General features: G+C 37.7%; 1 protein-coding gene across 1 annotated transcript; it reads right to left on the bottom strand.

Moving 5' to 3' along the window:
* Positions 1 to 7738: 7738 nt before the first annotated feature.
* On the bottom strand, positions 7739 to 14812 carry LOC129922914 (collectin-12-like). The gene is made up of 4 exons (XM_056011131.1): positions 14626 to 14812; positions 12797 to 12882; positions 9847 to 9976; positions 7739 to 7996 (listed from the first exon to the last, which is right to left on the bottom strand). The coding sequence occupies exons 1-4, from the start codon at positions 14768 to 14770 to the stop codon at positions 7794 to 7796; spliced, it is 564 nt and encodes a 187-aa protein (XP_055867106.1). The 5' UTR covers positions 14771 to 14812; the 3' UTR covers positions 7739 to 7793.
* Between the last annotated feature and the right edge of the window lie 5922 nt (positions 14813 to 20734).

The raw sequence follows: 20734 nt of genomic DNA, 5'->3' as shown, positions 1-20734 counted from the left end.
AGCGCTCTGTGATGCATTCTCTATTGTATAGATCGAAATATAAAACATATATTACACACATCTTTATACAACTGTAAACTAATATTTAGTATTTATTGTTTTTTTTTTATTATTACTTAACGATAAAATTAAAAATAACCATTTTAAACTAACGTACATTCCACTATAGCTTTTTTTTTTATACTTTTTTTTTAGGCTTTTAATATATAAGCTATTTTTTTTACAGGCAAGGCCAATAACTTAGCTAATACGTTTATAATTAGGGAGATAACTCTTTCCTCCATAAATAACATCAAAGAAACGATGCTAACAATATCGCCGTAAGTACGACTGACAATTAACTCGTGGTACTGCGTAGAGTTATGATAAGAATTTAAGTAACACTTAATCTGGTACACGTCTTGATTAAGCTGGAGCGACACATGAACTGTCGAAAGATACTTAGACAGTAACACATTAAATCGTTGTTGCGAACCCAGACCAACTGTTATAGCAGGCCTGAACACTCACGAGCACGTTGCCTTGCCTCATCGTGGCGCTCGCGTGGAAACGACCATTAGAGGAAGTGGTTAGGCTAAATGGGTAGCCACACAAGACTCCAGTGGGGATGCCCACGGGTAGACGAGAGTTCACCCCTTGCACGGGCGGGGTTGTACAAAATTCCTCACAAAACTGTCATACATCCATGCGCTGTTCCTCAAAGGGACGGTTACATAAATGGCGGGTCCCTCACAGTTAGCTTGGTACATTGAAGGAAAATGGCAGAAGATCCCGGTGCATTCTCGGCCTTCGGCGTGTCTAGCCCACGCGTTGGGGGCCAAATGCATCGGTCAACAGCAATGCTTTACATAGGAATTGTCTAGGGTCTCTCCCAAGCAGAACTGTGTGTTCACACAGGTTGTTTTAAAACTGTTTGGCGTCCAAACAGGTTTTTTTTTCAAACTTAGGGCTCGAAGAGCCTTCGGCTCAGCCCCTTAGACATCAACAAGGTCTGAACACTGGCCAGCGGCGTGGCAAACTGTGGGCAGTGCAAACTAGTAGCTCGTAGCCACGTCCTAGATCCTGACGTCATAATGTGACGTTGCATGTCAGTGTTCAGGTAACGATTGGTCTCGTGGCAACGAGCTATCGGTCTAAACTGCCCACATGCTGTGACGTCACAGTTGTGTACTCAGGCCTTCTATAACTATTGGTCTCGTGTGAAGACATTTCCACAACGTTACCCGTAGATGATATTTAGACCCTCTGCAGGCAATGGCTTTGCATTAGATGTTGCAAAATATATTAAAGTGGTAGCTGGCTTTACGTGGTCACGTGAGCTATCGTACACATCTTTAACTGTTTCTCTCCGTAATTATTTATCACATTCTGGTGGAATCAACGTTGGTATCGTCGGTTAGGAGAGAAAGAGTTTAATCTTCGAAACGGAAGACATCCTATACATATATTTTAAAAAATACAAGTTTTAACAAAAAATCATTAAAAGTTAAGAAACCAAAGAGCTAACCTTTATAAATAACTATATTCTCTAATTTGGGCCTGGGATAAACAAATACACATATTGTGCCATCTGTATAGCCAGTATGGTCTTGAACGTGAAGATTTAGGTTCGCATCTTCTTTGTTGCAGTTAGTCGCTCTACCTTCAAAATTAGGAAGAAATGTAAAACTTGAAAACGATTTGTTACAATAATTGAACTTACGGTAAAGAGATTAAAATAATTTTCTAAATATACAGAGCACAAGTAGATAGAAAATATATTTGTGAATAAGACCAATATATCTCTTTACGTTTTTCCTCCTAAGAAATGCAGTCTATGTCGTTACCTAAAATACCACCAAACCATATTTAATACACAAATTTTTCACTTTTATGCGTATGCCACTTAACCATATTTAATACACATATAGAACACCTTCATGCCTAATCCTCGAAATAAATGTATGCATAATCTACCACTGTGACAAACCGTTGGGGCACCACACATGATCTGACGTCCGTTCTTCTCCATTTCTCTGTCTTTTGCCTCGGATAGATTTTTTTTTCAAAAGCAGGCCCGTTTTCCTATCGCTTTCTCTGTCTGCCCCCTCTTCTTGTTACAAAGCTTACATTAACTCAGTCTGTCTTTCTGTCTGTCTGGTAAAAGTTTCTCCATTACCCTTTTTTTGATCTAGTTGAAACTTTGCACACGTATTCATTGGCGTATTTATTGTACCTAACAAAACATGAATGAATCAATTAAAACTTTTACTAATGATTCAATCATTTATTTGTAATTAATTATTTTGTTTGATATCAAAAAAGGGAAATAAATTCTACATTCTTCATTGATTTATTTTTTAATTGCGAAGTTCTTCCCCAAAGCTTTTTTTAAATGATTTTTTTTCATATTTTGTTATATTATGGTTGTTCCTGGTACTGTTCCGTGGAGGACAGTGCGAGCCTTGAAGACCTTATGAAATAACCATAATGTTTTAGCAAGAGTTTTTCTGACTGTGGTTATCAATTATCGTCTGACCCAATAGCCACTCTGATAATGTTTCTAATTTCTTCATTTACAATATGATCTACATTGAAAATTGTACAAGTCTACATCTGTTAAGATGTACTAGCTGTTTGTAGCTACAAATATTTCACTGTGTATTCACAATGTCCTCCCTTCTGCTGTCATAACTTATGACCGTGCGGACATCTGAAGTTAAACGTCTGATCCCAGTCATCTACATAGGTGTCCATAGTCACGGTCATCGTGGTAAAAAAAGAAACGCAATTTGTTACACAAGTTATTTGTTTAATCTATTTCCGTCAAGCACAGCAGAAGTAACCAATCAAAGTAAGTTTCTTGAAGTCAAAATGTTTGTTCTTTAAATGTAAAAGTTAACTCTTTCTCTCCGTAATTCTTTACCAAATTCTGGTGGAATCAACGTTGGTATCGTCAGTTAGGAGAGAAAGAGTTAAACTGAAGACTGGCTCGTTGTTCATTGTTCAGACTTTGTGATCTATAGCGCAGATGATGTACTGGTCATCTGCGTCATGTGGCCAGCACAAGGACAAACCGTTTTTAATTTTCCCTCAACTAAAGTTAGAAGTGGAGGGACTCAGAGGCGCTCTAAGGATACCGAAATTAAACATTTCCCTGTCTCTACCAGTATTCGAACACTTGACCACTCGTTTTGGAAGCCAATCGCTGTACCACTCAGTGAATCATCCAGATCAGGGGTTCTCAATTGTGGTTCGCGACCCCCTTGGGGGTCGAATGACGATTTACCAGTGGTCGACTAAGACCATCGAAAATATGTATTGTTTTTGTCTATTCTTCTATTGCTTTATGTGTGTGGGGGGAGGGGGGTCGCTGCAGAGTGGGGGATTGTAAAAAGGGGTCGCCGGGCTTAAAAGGTTGAGAACCGCTGATCCAGAGGCTTCGGATGTGACTTTCATTCTTTTTAGATTCGCTTTCAAGTAGCCCGATTGTACAAATAGATCTAAACAGATCGTTTTTAATTGTTCAAGAAATTTGTTTAAGATTATGAAAGGAATAGGCTTTCTTAAGCAAGCACGGGATCAAGTTCAACGACCTGTCGATCCAGTCGTAAGTGGAAAAAAGAAAAGGCTAGGTTGACTATCAAACATTGGCTTGTTCAGTGGTACGCTTCAGTCAAAGGGTTTATAACCTGATGGGTCTAGTCGTCAGTTAACGGGTCTAGTTGTCAGTTAACGGGTCTAGTTGTCAGTTAACGGGTCTAGTTGTCAGTTAACGGGTCTATTTGTCAGTTAACGGGTCTAGTCGTCAGTTAACGGGTCTAGTTGTCAGTCTAACGGGTCTAGTTGTCAGTTAACGGGTCTAGTTGTCAGTCTAACGGGTCTAGTCGTCAGTTAACGGGTCTAGTTGTCAGTTAACGGGTCTAGTTGTCAGTCTAACGGGTCTAGTCGTCAGTTAACGGGTCTAGTTGTCAGTTAACGGGGGTCTAGTTGTCAGTCTAACGGGTCTAGTCGTCAGTTAACGGGTCTAGTTGTCAGTTAACGGGTCTAGTTGTCAGTTAACGGGTCTAGTTGTCAGTTAACGGGTCTAGTTGTCAGTTAACGGGTGTAGTCGTCAGTTAACGGGTCTAGTTGTCAGTCTAACGGGTCTAGTCGTCAGTTAACGGGTCTAGTTGTCATTAACGGGTCTAGTTGTCAGTCTAACGGGTCTAGTCGTCAGTTAACGGGTCTAGTTGTCAGTTAACGGGTCTATTTGTCAGTTAACGGGTCTAGTTGTCAGTTAACGGGTCTAGTTGTCAGTTAACGGGTCTAGTTGTCAGTTAACGGGTCTAGTTGTCAGTTATCGGGTCTAGTCGTCAGTTAACGGGTCTATTAGTTAATTAACGGGTCTAGATGTCAGTTAACAGGTCTAGTATTCAGTTAATGGGTCTAGTTGTCAGTTAACGGGTCTAGTCGTCAGTATGTATCTGTTTAGTTGATGAGAAAAAGGCGTCGCGAGATTTGAAGATAAAAGACGAGACAAACTTTCTCTCAGATGTAGACATTTCACAGATGGTCAAAAGGACGAATTGGCCTATTAAACAAGAAGATCCTTGAGACATTTTACGGCGCGACTGTACAAAATCTGCTAACATACGGAATAAGTTGTTGGCAAGGCAACGCCTCATCTAAACTGTTGCGACGTCTAGAAAACATCATTAAAAAAGCATCAAAAATTACACTCACAACATTACCACATTTAAAGGAACTTTTTGAACAAACGTGCCTAAGAAAAATCGAAAAAATCTTGGAAGACAACGGCCACCCGCTCCATCAAAACTACGTCAGGTCGTCGCGAAGTGGGCGACTGCTGTCAATCAAAGCAAGAACGGAGCGGTACAAAAACTCGTTCGTACCTCACTCGGTCCGACTCTATCACCGCCACTCATTGATCAGGGAACATGAAATGCACCAAGATGCCTGTGTGTAGTCGCTGAATGAACTCTTTATGTTGTTTGTATTATTTATGTGTATTTTTCTGTTGTGTTGTCTTTATATGAGAAAAGAGTCTTTGTAATCACAACAAATTTCCGTAAGGATCAATAAAGCAGTCTTAGTCTTAGTCTTAGTCTTAGTCTCATTTGGTGTGATATAACACGGATAATGGGAGACAACTACTGTGAGTGGTGGGGGGAAATACATAACACACATGTTACGTCCCTTTACACTGCAAAATAAAAATAAATAAATAAAAAAGATCCGTCATTGAATTTAATGAGGTCAATGGACCTCATTCACCAATCGTAAAAAAACAACATTTAGCCACGTGATTCTATATATCTTCTATACAAATTATGTAATCCTATAAAGCCTGTCACGTGATACGTATTTTTCATTGTTGTATCAATAATATGACTTGGCTAAATGTGTTTATTTACGATTGGTGAATGAGGTCAATTATTCTTGCCGAAGATTCGTCACAAAAGTGACCTATTATATTACTCATTAAATGTGTGACAAAACAATCTTCACTCACATCTGACTTTGAGAGTGCCTGCCAAAGTAGCAACGGTTCTGTTAACACCGTCTGTAATCCGGCAGACGTAGACACCGGAACTGTTACAGCCTGTATACGTCACGTGACTTTGTTCTTTACCAAAAAACTAAACATAATATTAAACATATGTGAGTCTGTTATCAATACATTGAGAATTACAATGTAACTCTGGGAACATTTCTTTTTAATAAGTTCTAACATGAATTTATTTACTACAAAATCTTTCTTGTAACACTAATCCTAATTTTGCTTTAAAAAAAAACGAATTGAGTCGATAATAAGAATAAAAATAGCATCTGGTCAATTTAATAAGCTGTGGTTTCGATCTTGACAATAGTTTACTTGTTCTAGATCCAAGGTATGTAATATTTAGTTCTATTTTCGATTTTATTTTTGTCCATGTCAAGTGGAGGAATAAAAATTTGTGATGATAGATGAGTCATGGCCCTTAAGACTATAATCTTAGATATACATACAATTTCTAAGTAATGACTTCTACAACCTATAGTGAATTCACTTCCTACATGGCTACTAGATTCTTCACTTTCTTGAACGTCTTAATTCGATTTTTTCTTAACTTCTTAACTAACTTCTCCCAACTCCAATTCACCCGTGCATCCAGTAATTCACCACAAGAGTTCACATGTTCATAATTGCTCTCTCTACATAATCATTAATTCATATCAAATATAAGTCAGTGCTATAAGATTACTACTTCACCAGTGACACCATATTATAAAAATATTTGTATGAATAGCATAATTGTCTTCTGTTACATTAGCTGCTAGACTGCCTTTATTTTTTTAGTTTAATAATTAAAAACATTAATACTTTGTTTATATTTATATAAATCAAGTATATTTCATAACAATATTTGGTTTGCAGTATTTAATGTTATTTACTATTATAGTATAGAAACATGGAGAACAACTGAAGCCACAACAAAAAAAGAATACAGACCTTCATCAACAGATGCCTGAGAAATATCCTAAAAATACACTGGTATGACAAAGTAGAAAACACCAAACTGTGGGAGATGAGTGGACAGAAAAATATAGAGGTGCAGATCTTAGAGAGGAAGTGGAGATGGATTGGTCACACCCTTAGAAAAGATACCAGCAACAGAGCTAGGCAGGCCTTAAAGTGGAACCCCCAGCAGGGAACAAGACGCAGAGGAAGACCAAAAAGAACATGGCGCCGCAGTGTACTTGAAGAAGCAGAGAAGACCATCAAAAAGCTAGCAAGAGACCGTGGAGAGTGGCGTGTTTTTGTCGAGGCCCTATGTTCCACTAGGAACTCAAAGGAGTGATGATGATGATGATGACTATTATAGTATAACCGTTCAAAGAAACCAAAACTTAATCTGGCATTTGACGAAAGGGAATGGCTTCTCCCAATGGCTATACATTAGATAATCATGTAATACCACCCGTTCTGCCAGCAGCCGCATGATTATCGCTTCACTGAATATATATATATATATATATATATATATATATATATAAATATTAACAATGTAATAATAATCATAACATAAATATATATTCGTTTCCTGTGGAATCATGTCCGTCTAACATTGACCTATGTATGGCTGCCTGCCTGGTCGTGCGGTTTGCCCGCTAGACTGTCGTTTGAATTTATCAATGGTCACGGGTTCAAACCATGCCGGCCCCCATCCCCCGTCGACCTGCGGGAGGTTTGTACTAGGAAGTAAACTATCGTCAACTCTGAAGGAACATCCGAAACATGTCAAACATTTTACAAACAAACAAACAAACATGTATAAACTTAAGTAGGGTTGTCGGTTCCTGCTAGTTTGTAGTTCATAGTTTCCAACGTTCGTGCTTGAGATATTGAGACCAGAAGATGTAAAGGTCATCTTTTTCTGTGGCCCATGGTTAAAGAGAGTGTCATATCACCAGCACAACGACCAATTTTCCCCTACTAATTTAAGGTACGCAGTAGAGCCGAGTAGACTCGGAGGAACCCTATAGATCATTGCCTTCACCAGGTTCAAATTCAAACAGATGTCACTTTTACATATTTTTTGTTGTTGTTGTTGTTGTTGTTGTTGTTGTTGTTGCACCTTCTTTTATCTCCCTTACTTCCTGACAATCTAACGCAAACAAGAGTTTCATCTTGAAAGTTACAGACGTTTCTTTAAAAGACAAGATAATTACGGCCTATTTATAATCCTTTTGTTAGTTTAGTCATGCATGAAAAGTTAATGTTTTTAATTGTTAGGATTATATTATGACTAATGCGATGTACTTCAAAATCAAAACCGCAGGATTCTTTTTTTTTTGTTACGTACGTGAGATAGGTGTAGCTCCGTTCCATTCACATTTTGATAGAATAATTGAAAATTGTGATTGTGTTCGTCGTGCACTCCACATTTCCAAGTAATTCTTGTCAGGACACCAGTTTCATTTGTTTTATTTACAAAATTTGTGTCATTCAGGAAGAAAAACTCTTTTCTTTCTGAAAATAAAAAAAAAAATCTTTGTTCTCACAAACCACTCCTAAAACACAAACAACAAAATTTAAATGAGAATATTTATTTATGCATAGATAGGTGTATATTATAAAGGTAATTGTGTTGCTACAGTTATTTTCTAGCTTTTCAAGAAAAAAAAATTAGTCTGACGATAAGTATCTAAATACAAGAAAAAAAAAAAAATCCTATATAGATTTCTGATTCTTGGGACATAATATAGTGTAGTGATACAGACATGGGTTAAGGCAGGAGTTCTCAACCTGTGGGTCGCGACCCCCTTGGGGGTCGATGGACGATTCGCCAGGGGTCGCCTAAGACCATCGAAAATATGAATTGTTATTGTCTACTCTTCTATTGCTGTATGTGTATGTGTGTGTGTGGGGGGGGGTCGCGGCAGAGTGGGAGAATGTATGAGGGGTCGCCGAGCTTAAAAGGTTGAGAACCGCTGGGTTAAGGGATAGTACTAGACAGCAAAGTCAGACTAATGTGCTCCTGTTCATAGCCTCATTTTGATACGCTTGTGAGTCTTGGACGCTGACTGCAAAGCTAGAGAGAAAAGTTCCTAGCTAATCAATTGAGATGCTACAGAAGGATCCTAGGCATCACATTCAAAGACCGCCTCACAAACCAAGAGATCAGAGACAGGGTTACTACAGCGAATGGACCCCATGATGATCCGCTAACTATAGTGAAAAGAAACGCAAGCTAAAATATATGGCCATAAATCAAGATCTACGGGGATCGCAAAGACCTTCCTTCAGGGACCAGTACCAGGAAAAAGAAGAAGAGGCAGACAGTGATTGGACCCCACGATGACCTGCTGACTATTTAAAAAAACGCAAACTAAAGCTCTATGGTCATATTACAAGGTCTTCGGAGCTTGCAAAGACCTTCCTTCAGGAACAGTACCAGGAAAGGATAGGCAGGCAGAGAAAGCGATAGGAGGAAAACATGAAAGAATTTACGGGCCTGCCATTGAAGAATGTTCTATCCAAGGTAAAAGACAGAGAGGAATGAAGAAAGACGGTCAACAAATCTTGTGTGGTGCCCCAACAGTCCAAATGACTAAGGTTCAGTTGAAGGTGATACAGACATGACTTAATATTTTTTTAAGTTATTCTTTCTTCTTCTTTATCAACTCGTTAAAGAATATGTGTAATATAATTAATATTGTCATCACTTAAGTTAAATAATCATTGATTGTCCCTGGGGATTTAGAGGCAGAAGGTAGACGGAATGGCCATTGAAGGATTTATACAGCAAACTGAATTAAATTCAATATCTCGATTTCAGCAGGTAGTAAATTTTGAGGCCTTTCATTGGCATGTTTCGCACACGAATCTCGATTTAAAAATAATACGAGTTTTCTTTAAATACCTGATTCCTGGTAATGGATCACGACTCTTTGTGGATTAAATAAGAAAAGTCTCAAAAGAAGCATTAACCAAACTTGGGTTCTGGGAGGGAGGGGGGGATGAACGCAAGCTGTAAAAGTTAAGAAATTAAGAGAAGAGGATTATACAAAAAGACCGAGGCGAGGTGGCTGAGCGGTAAGGGGTTTGCCTTCCGAACCGGGATCGGGGGTTCGAATCCTGGCGAAGACTGGGATTTTTAATTTTGGGATCTTTGGGTGCCTCTGAGTCCACCCAGCTCTAATGGATACCTGACATTAGTTGTGGAAAAGTAAAGGTCGTTGTGCTGGCCATATGACACCCTCGTTAACCGTAGGCCACAGAAACAGATGACCTTTACATCATCCTCCCTATAGGCAACAAGGTCTGAAAGGGGAACGTGACTTTTGTTTTTAAGAAGACAAAATATTGTTACTTCTTACCTGCAGAGGCTTGGCATATAAATTTAGAATCTGTATCATAAATCTCATACCAGACACTGTTATGCATTAGAATATAATAGTGTTTAAGGTTTGATAAATGGCCAGTTTTAAAGTTCTTATAATTAGCAGCCTGGAGAAAAAGAACGAAAAAAAACACCTTTTTTTAAAAAAAGATGGGTAATATTTTTTTTATAAAATTATTTTGAATCATAGCAAAAAGAAATATTCTTTAAAATGAATAAAATTGTTAGAATAATATTTTTTTTTGGCATTTAAACAAAGACTGGGACTTTTTTTGTTACTGTCTAAAGAAGTTGTGTTTAATTGCATGGTTCTGAATTCCATTGAACAAGTATTACGAAAGATTAACTTTATGTTAAACTAATATAGTTATTGAGCGCCACCTGTTACGAGCAGATGAGACTCTTAATTATACACCAACAGACTCATATATAGTAGATGATGAAGTCTTTAATCATGAGAAAGAATTAATAGTATAGCAATAATATCTTTGTTTACTCCATTTTTTGGATTTTTCTTCTCTCTAACCTGGTATGGCAATCTGAGCATTAAAAATAAAAATAAACTTTATAGAACCCTAAATGCTGCTGGTAAAATCATTGGCAAAAAACAAACCTCATTTGGGCAGTTGTTTGAGACAAACATCTATAAAAAAGCTAACAAGATCCTCGAAATAAAGAATCACCCTTTGTGTCAGGATTTTTGTGATTTTACCATCACAAAAGAGATACAAGACACCCATAGCAAAGACAAACAGACACAAACACTCTTTTGTTCCCCTGGCAATCAAATCATTAAATAAGAACAATCTGATATAAACTTTGTCACATGTAAATTATGAGTGAGTCTGGTGTGAATGTACACTTTGGTCTCTTATAGTTAAAATGTTTTTTTGTTTGGTGTAATGCACAAATTGTAAGACAAATTTCCATACGGACAATTACGATTATTATTATTATTATTATTAACCCTTTCAACACGCATTCGCACCATTCCACATTCTCGCGATACTGCGCATGTAGCAAGTCCACAAAGTAAACAGACAAGAATAATCAACAGCACTTATAACAAACTAGCCGGACATTACCGGTGGCCTGCGGGGCTTAGTTTGTATATTGCTGATGTAGTCACTGATATAGTGCATTAGAAACGATTAAAGACAATAATAATGTTATATGTAAAGTGAATGCATGAATCCATGAATGAAAAATATTATGAATGGAGCTAAAAATAGCTAATTGACATGAATCTAATTTTTTAATGAAAACATTGGCTTGTGTATAGATCTATATCTAGAAGCACGCAATATCAAGAATAGAGTTGAACTAATGACAAACGAATGTATGTAAAAATGCTTTAGAAAAAAAAATTGAATGTTAATTTTATTAAAATATGAAATGAATGAACTGTAATTAGTATGTTCATGTGTTTAATTATAAAACTTTCTTAGCTAAGAGAATTTCAATTACCTTAGAGCTGAAATAGTTTTTTAGAGCTAGGAAAAGAGAGTTTCGTAACATTTCGGTCTGGGCATGCGTGACCTTTTCTATTAGATTACGCAAATGAATGAAAGTGTAGCCTTTCGGTAATGTCTAATGAAAGAATGTGCGTCAGGAGATCTAAATTCGCAGATATTAAGAACGAATTTATGTAATTTATGTAATTCATTAGACAACAAAAAAAGCGAAACTTGTGCCCAATGTTACTGTTGGAGTAAATTAGGTTATAAAAAAAAAAAATTCGCAATTTTAATTTTTTTCAAAGTTTATTTTAAGATAAGATAACTTTTATTGATCCAATCAAATGGAAATTCAGTTTGACTACAATTGACAACCTCATCGTAACTACTGTATAATAACAATATAGATGCGCAATATAGAGACAGTCTTTTTTGGTGAGCTAAAAGGAGGTCGATGTAACAGAAGCGCCCCACGGAAACTCTTAAAAGACCAGTTTAGGCGTCAACTTTCCTTGGCTGACATAGAAGTGAACACCTGGTTGCATGCGGCCTCAGAACGAGACAGCTGGAGGTCACTTACGAAGGCCGCTGGATACACATTTGAGACCAAAAAAAAAATCTGCTGCCAATGACAAACGTAGACGGCGAAAGAAAATCTTAATCGACCACCTAAGGACAATGGTTTTGCGTGCCGTGCATTTAGCAAAATATGTAGGTCACAGCTGGGACTGCGCTGCCATGGGAAATACTGCATTCCTCACTAATCTTCGGACTCGAAGACTAGCCTGAATTATTATTATAGATGCACATACGAACGACTTTCACACACGAAAAACACATAGACACTCATAACCAGCGCTTATAAATAGATTTCTATGTACTTCTCGATGACGACAGAATGTTAATTTTTAATGTTGGTCATCCAGGGTCTATTATTACTGACTGTTTTAATTTTCTTCTTTGGTACAATCATGTTTTCACAGAACTGGATGTACATTTTAACAGTTGTGGTAAGTTCATCTGTCTGGGCAGTTGTTTACAAACATGTCTCAATCTGTTTGTTCCAGACAACTCTGTAGCTGTAAAATAGCGTCGTCAGACCATGACTGGATGGACTGGACTTCCGGTTTTGTTGTTTTTAAAACCGGTTTGTACGTGAGTTTTAGATGGATCATTGTGTGGTCCGCATCCAAGTCTACTGATGTGTCGGGAATAATTTCATTTAGACATGTTTCAGTCAGACAGATTAGCGAGCTTTCATTTGGGGCCACGACATTATCTGCTCGTGTATATTTGACTCTGCTTTCCGTGTTTTTAGGGACATGTTATATAAAATATATTGTGACACATCACAAGTTTATTTTTGAATTTTTAGCTCATGGAAAAGTTGTAAAAAAAAAATAAAATATTTCAATATTTTGATTTTTAAGACACCAAGATAAAAATAGTAATAATAAAGACAATAGGTACCTGCCCATTCGTCCATCTGTAATCACCGTTTCTGATTTTATCACTTAGTCCTATGTGATAAAAGTCCTTCTCACGTAACAAAGAATCTGTTACAGAAAAAAAAAAAGAAAAAAAATAAGAAGGGTTTGTTACATAGCTAATATAAACTCTGTCTGTCTGTCTGGTAAAAAGAATGTTTCTCCAACATCCACTCTCGGATCAAGCTGAAACTTATCGCAATTATTCATTTACACAGACAAGAGATGAATTTTTAAAAAAAATGACCAACTAGACGGAAAATTCTTTACTTTGTTTGACAGCAAGAAGGGGAGCTAATACTTCAATGTTCATTGATATGACTACATTTATTGGGTTTAATCCCCTTAAATAAGTGTTAACTCTATTTCTCCCTCACGCATTCTTTCAAGTTGATACTTTAGAGTTTAAACAATAATTTATTGTGCCTAAAAAAACACAATAAACAAAATTACTGAATCATACAATTAATTATTGGTAATCATTTTTTTTTATATCTAATAAGGGAAATAAATTATTGGTAGATATGGATTTTAGAGTTCTTTCCCTTCTGATTTTTTTTTTTAAATTTTTTTTTTTTTGATGGTTTTTAAATTTATGTCCTAATGCAGAAATAACAAGCCAGCAAGTTTGATAGATTCGTTTAATACACACTGGCAAAAGTAAATATAAGTACTCATTTCACATATTGTCATCTATAGTACATATAATATAAGGTCATATTCCATAGGGCCGACGGTCAATGACAGCGTCCTGTGCTCAGTGCAGCAACCAATCGACGTTACTTCCCCCAACTGATGTCTGGTACTCACTTAAATGGACACAGCAACATGCTAAATATATCCCAGTTCAAAATCCCAGTCTTCATTTAGATTCGAAATCAGAAATTCTCCATTTCAAACCCGAGCGCTTTCGAAACAAGAGGCTAAATATTGAAAACATGTTATGTATTAATTTAAATAAGCCTTTTAAAATATTTTGGGCTGCATGTTTTAATTATGTACATTTTTAGCGGCCCCCTAAAGGGGAAAAGACTCTATTAGTTTTGTGTCCGTCCGTCGCAACCTCTAGGCAGTGGAGACCGATAGTTCGTGGCCACTTTGTAAAGACCCTGACATGGTAACGAGCTATTGGTCTAACTGCCCACAGGTTGTGACGTTGCAAGTGTTCAGGGCTTCCATGACGATTGTTCTCTTACAAATAGCCTCCAACTCCTGGCCTTCACGTGTGTTTCAGACATTGAGCCCGCAGGAACTGTTACCCCTGGCAGGAGATGAAGTAAAGGGGAGCAACTGATGTCTAAACCAGTGAGCTTCTGGCAGGAGCTTCTGGTAGGAGCTGACTCGTCAGACTTGGTTTGCTACTCACTTAGAGAAGGAAACTAAACCCAAAGACGGGAAAGGCTTCATTACACAACGCTGAAAAAATATCAGGAGCTGGTGACCCTTAGGAAGATTGAGGCACACTGTGTTTCTACCTGGCAGAACCTGCTGCGGCAATTATCCAAAACTTTGTCAGCCTTTCAGCATCATCGCCTTTATAAAGTGTCCAATAACGTTTAGTTCCCTTTTCAGACCTTGCGATTTATAGTGCAGATAATGCTAATGAGCAGAATGTCATGTGGCCAGCACAACGATCAACCGTCTTTACTTTCCATAACTTACGTCAGTTACCAATTACAGCTGGGTGGACTCAATGGCGCCCTAAAAATCCCGCAATTCGAAATCTCTGTCTTCACTGAGATTCGAACCTCGGACAAAGCGCTTAACCTCTCATGCACAGCTCCCCCACCCCTTCTTATAAAGTGTACCTACTTGTAAAGTTATTAGTTTCAGAATCCAATATGTAGACTAGGTGTCCCCCTGAATAGGTGTCAGCACAATATCTCTCGGCGTCTTCGTGCATTTTAGTTAAATTGACAACAACCATACATGTTTCAGAAGGTCTGTGATACGTCATACCAAATTTACATCTCTGACAGTCTGTGATACAAAGTTCAAGTTTCAAGATATCTGATACTAAAAAAAAACAACTCTTGCTTCAACACCTGTTTTTTTTTAATAATAACAGACTTATAGTATTATTGTATATTGTATATTCACATTTCACTAGAGTAACACCTTTAGTAAAATTACTAAATTTAGAAAGCCTTCTGGACAGAAGACTCAAAAGTAAAGTAGCAATTATACATAAAACACTGAACCATAATCTTCAAATACAAAAACAGAATTTAATAAAATACTCTGAAAGATACAAAGATAAATGCATATTCCTCGTCCCATATGCTAGGACAAATTTGTACAAATACTCCTTTTTCCCTAGTGCTATTAGAGCATGGAATGGGTTGCCTGAGCTAGCCAGGAAAAACAGTGACTTGGCAGAGTTTAAGTCATTGGTTAATATGCATGACTAAATGCATGGCGCGTAGGATGTAATCATCTTCTTTTTTGAAGTAACGTCTGTATAATATAAGATAAGATAAGATAAGATTGTATATGTTTTTGTGGGAAGCATGGTCGAGAGGCTAAGTGCGCTTGGCTACTTTTAAGGGGGCTCGAGGTTCGACACCCGACTCGGGCAGAGTTGTGTTTACTGAGCGCCTAAAGGCAGCACGGAAAACCAACTCCTAGATACCCCCTCCCCCCCACTGGTCCACAAATGAGATTGGACCAAAAGCGCTCTGAGCCTGCTATTAGCATGAAAGTAGCGCTATATAAAAGCTATAATTATAATAATATGTTACAAAGTGCGAAATCCGACATTCCGAAAAATGCCAAAAGATTTTAGGGTAATTTGAAGCCACTAACGTTAATAATAAAATGTAATCTATTTCTTTGGTCAACGGCTAACGAGCAAGGTGTCATGTGACAACCAATGACCTAACCTCTTCATTTCTGGACCAAGGGGCGAACTAAAAATCACAAAATTCAAACTCCAGGTATTTACCCCAGGTTCCGAAGCCAAGCGCTTAACTGCTCAGTCACCTCGCTCTGAAATAAATTTCCTTTTCAGGCCATGCGATCCATAGGACAGATGATGTTAAAGAACATCTACTTTTTTGGCCAACTTTTAACAAACAGTTTGTCATCTGGCCAGCCCAAAAGTAACTTAACTCTTTCTCTTCGTAATTATTGACCACATTCTGGTGGAATCAACGCTGGTATCGTCAGTTAGGTGAGAAAGAGTTAAGTCAAGTAGAGTTGTTTAGACAAAAGGGCGCCCTAAAAATTCCGAAATGCAAAATCCATTTCTTCACCGAAATTCGAATCCAGAACCCCGAGTTCCGAAGCCAAGCTCTTAACCACTCAGCCACCGTGCTCTTCTAATAAATGCAAATACTTACCAATGAATACTTTCCCAAAAGTCAAGAAAGTTGTAAAAAGTAGCAACAAATCAGTTAGGCGTACACAGTACATTGTACACATATATAGTTAGATGATATTTAATGTATTTTTTAAAAGATAGTTTTTAAATCTGTTTTATTTTTTTTAATTTTTGTATACACTTTACTCATAAAAATGGATAAAAAAAATCTTATTGAATAAATAAAAGTAACATAAAATGTTTAAACTGTCAAAGAGATCATAAAAACATAAAAGCAATATAAGAATAATGGTGTAAAAAAGAAAGTATGGCTAACTCTAAGCAGATATCACTTCCTGGTGGGGGTTCAAACCACTTGAAAAGTCACGTGACGTCCAATGTTTCAACGCATTGCTCACTTCTTCCTGAAAGTTTTTAGTATTCATAGGGTTAAAGTTTCTTTGGGTTAAGCAAAGACATAACTATTGCAAACGATTTGTTTCGAAAGTGTAAAAATTCCCTCTCTTTAAATCCCAAAAATCAATCAAGTGATCTTTGCCTAATTTAGCTAAACAAATTTGACTTAGCAGAGCTTAAGTCTCTAACAGACCTTGCGACTTTGTTAATACATGCAGATGGTCAGGACGTGATTGTCTTCCCTTTTTTTTTTAGGAATGTCTGATACACGAAGTAGGAAATCTTTTCATGTCTTGCTTACATTGACTGAAATTTTGCTTTAAAGTTTCTGTTTTTTTTAGGTTTTAATTGGTCTAAGATAAAGCACTTAAAGTGATAAGTGTGACTGACTAGCACAGAGGGGCTTGAGTTCAATCCCTAGTTGTGTTGTTTTTGCTTTGCACTTATTAATACTTCCTTAGTTACTCATAAGAACAATTACTACTAGATACACTGAAACTCCAACTATAGATATCCATTGAAATACGAATAATACTTTAATATTCAATAAGCACATAATGAAAACAGCTCTCTATTATTAATCAACAATCACCAGTCCATCGACTTTCATGTTATATACATATATAAACACCAGTCCAGGAAGCAACTATCCAACCCTCCTGGACCGGGAGCAGGACCTTACTGACTTAACACACTCTCTAGCACATTCAAAGAAGACTTAATCACTCAGTTCACAACACGTGCAACACTTTGCATTCATAGCTAGGGGATATAACAATCATACCAAAATATCAAACTAACATTCATTCTCGCCTTACCTCCCCCTGACATTATGGAACAACGGAAACCTTATTCCAGATATCCGGTGACATATTAAGCCCTCAAAAGAGATCGGTTAATTTGTACTGAGCTATAGCTATATTCTAATAAAAACAACCACAGAACGTTGTGTTTAAAATAACAAGCACTTCGACTTTTAATGTTTGACTAGATAATTGATTGCCAAATCTTTTGCATGTTAAGAGTTGAGGATAATCTACTTCCTAGTTCAAACCCCCTGCAGGATATGGGGAGGGTGTGACAGAGGGCAGAGGGCAAGGTATGAACCCTGGACCAGCAAGACGACCGAACGACAGTCCAGCTTGCATACCACTTGACCAGGCATTCATTTCTGTGGCATTTTACGTCTCGAGAGACGATCTTTTCCCTTTGCAATGTCTTGTGTGACTAAAGAGGCCAATCCTTGATACACAGCTGCGATCACAGGTTGGGCATATAAAATCACCAGGCGCCATTGCATTTTCACCCTTCTTTCTGCTTCTGTTGTGTATGACATCTGCAATCTGTGACCCTTCCTTTATGCTCTCTCTCCATGTGGATCTGTCCAGTGCCACCAATTGCCAGTGTCCATTTTGAAGAGCTTCATGTCGCGTTTGCATACATCCGTATAACGTAAAAGTGGGCGACCAGCGGCTCTCCTGCCTTCTATTAGATCGCCATACAGGATGTCCTGTGGAAGTCAACCTACTGGCATTATACGAACGTGGCCAAGCCAGCCAAGGCGTCTGCTGCTGATAACAGAGCGGATGTTCTGGCACCCTGCTCTTTGTAGTACTTCACTCATTGGTTATCTTATCTTGCCACCTTATTATAAAGATCAGCCTTAGGCATCCATTTATATTGCCTGAATCAGCCAGGAATACTAATGACTCAGTCGTGTCTGTAGCTGCAGTTAACTTACATGACTAACATACGAATAGGTAAAAACGTAATTATTTTCTTCTTTTTTTTTTACTTCAGTAGTTTATAAGAAACATAAGACCAACTGTCACAGCATTGTTTGATGGCCAGTGACATGAATTGATTAGGAAGCACGAGATTTATTTGTCTTATGAAGACTATGAGATCGCACGGGAAAAATCAAAAGGGACCACAAGGGATTGTGGGATGTTAATCACGTGGTCAAGTAGTAGACCCCGGAGACATGAGAGAAGACAGACCTGTCTTGTATATTTAAGATAAAAGTATTGTTAACTGTGTATTTGAAGAATTCACTTGGATTATAATAGTACTTTGTGTGAAATATTCTACGCTATTTCTTGATGGCTGAAGTTGCCAATACATATATTATGGAATATTATTTGTGTTTAATGAGGCGCGGTGGCTGAGCGATAAAGCGCTTGGCTTCCGAACCGAGGACCGGGGTTCGAATCCCGGTGAAGACTGGGATTTTTAATTTCGGGATCTTCGGGCGCCTCTGAGTCCACCCAGCTCTAATGGGTACCTGACATTAGTTAGGGAAAAGTAAAGGCGGTTGGTCGTTGTGCTGGCCACATGACACCCTCGTTAACCGTTGGCCACAGAAACAGATGACCTTTACATCATCTGCCCTATAGACCACAAGGTCTGAAAGGGGAACTTTACTTTTACTATTTGTGTTTAATAAAAGCCATGTCTGCTAAGCTAGAGTCTGTTGTTAAATCTACATGTTGTGGTCTTATAATTCAGAGGTGCAGCAACCACAAAATTAGCGTGTGTACGAAGATATTTAATTAATAAAACAAGAACATCATAATAATACCAGAAGAGGTATCTACATTAGTCAAGAACGACACTCAGTCAAGCATATAAAAGCCTGACACCAACAGTACACTAACATCATACGTTTTTACGTCAATAGTCTGTTTGCTCGTCCTAAAGATTTCCTGACAAATGGATCCAGTAAAGAGAGTAAAAAAAAACAACAGTCTGTACACGTTCTTTAGGCCACACAATTTCTCGGATCAAGTTAAAACTTGGCACATTAATTCAATTATTTATTATTATAGCTTTTATATAGCGCTACTGTCGAACCTCGAGCCCTCTTCTAGGTCAGGGGTCGGCAACCTGTGACTCGCGAGCCACATGCGGCTCTTTGGATGTTACGCTGCGGCTCTTTTGGTCCATGCAGAAATATCTATTTTATATTTTAAAAAATTAACTTTTAAAAATTGTTCTGATTCGATTCTATCTCTCAGCCACTTGTACTCGCTTTTCAGCGCACCCCTCTCCATGTCTTGAAATGTAACATATTTGCAGGTGGAAGATATTCAATTTCCTTCTGCCTTATCACTTGATATAGATGAGTCTTACGACATAAAAGACGCGGCACAAGTTGGCCTTTTTGTCAGGTATATGTCTTCCCAAGTTCCAAAAGAAGAACTTCTAGGATTGATACCGCTCTCGTGACAAACCAGAGGAAAAGATAGAGCTAATGTCATGCGAAAATACATTGAAGACAATAAAATCGATATAAATAAATCGTTTCAATAGCAACTGATGGAGCCAGAAGTATGACAGGAAAAACTAAAGGGGCAACTATGATTCTTTGGCGCTAAATTAAACCATGAAATTTTTACGTTTCACTGCATAATAGATCAAGAAGCGCTTTGTGTCCAAACATTTCCAGATGAAATAGTTGAGGTCATGAATTTGTTAATCAAGATTTCCAACAGCATCTTGTTAAAAGCACTCTACCAGCTTCAGTTTAAAGAATTCTTAACGAAATGTTCGGAAGAAAAAAAAATCTTGTGGCTCTTCAGAAACGTTGACATTTTGTAAATTGTAATTTTTGGCTCTTGCGACTCAAAAGGTTGCCGACCCCTGGTCTAGGTGGCCAAGCCAAGCCAAGATCAAGCGCACTTAGCCTCTCGACCACGCTTCCCACACAGCAGAGAAAAGACATTATACCAATAAATAAAATAAATTCACCATAATTAATTAATTACAAGTATTGAATCATTTTGTTTGTTACATGCTGACTGTAGCTTCAAGACACAAGAACCCAGATCCATTCTACGATATTGACAAACGTTACACGGACCTGATTCATTAACAAAATTAATAATGTGTAGCACTTGATTCAATTGACCAGTGTTTTGAAAAGTGGTTTATAAGGACATCGAGCTGTCTGCGTCCACTTATTTAACCCTGCTATTCGAAATAATTTAATTTAGTTTAATCTATTTCTTATTTAACTTTGAGATATTGACGTTTTATTTAAATATCTTAATTGTTTTTCATCAATGACATCTAAGCTGGTGGATCATTTGAGACGGTGCCACATTTATAAAATAAATAAATGGATGGCTGCCTGGTCGTGCGGTTTGCACGCTGGACTGTCGTTCAGATTTATCGACGGTCGAGGGTTCAAACCCTGCCCGC

Source organism: Biomphalaria glabrata, chromosome 14 (assembly GCF_947242115.1).
Source record: "Biomphalaria glabrata chromosome 14, xgBioGlab47.1, whole genome shotgun sequence".
NCBI lineage: Eukaryota > Metazoa > Mollusca > Gastropoda > Planorbidae > Biomphalaria > Biomphalaria glabrata.
The sequence above is the reverse complement of the archived record's forward strand: the minus strand, read 5'-3'. Positions and strand labels throughout refer to the sequence as shown.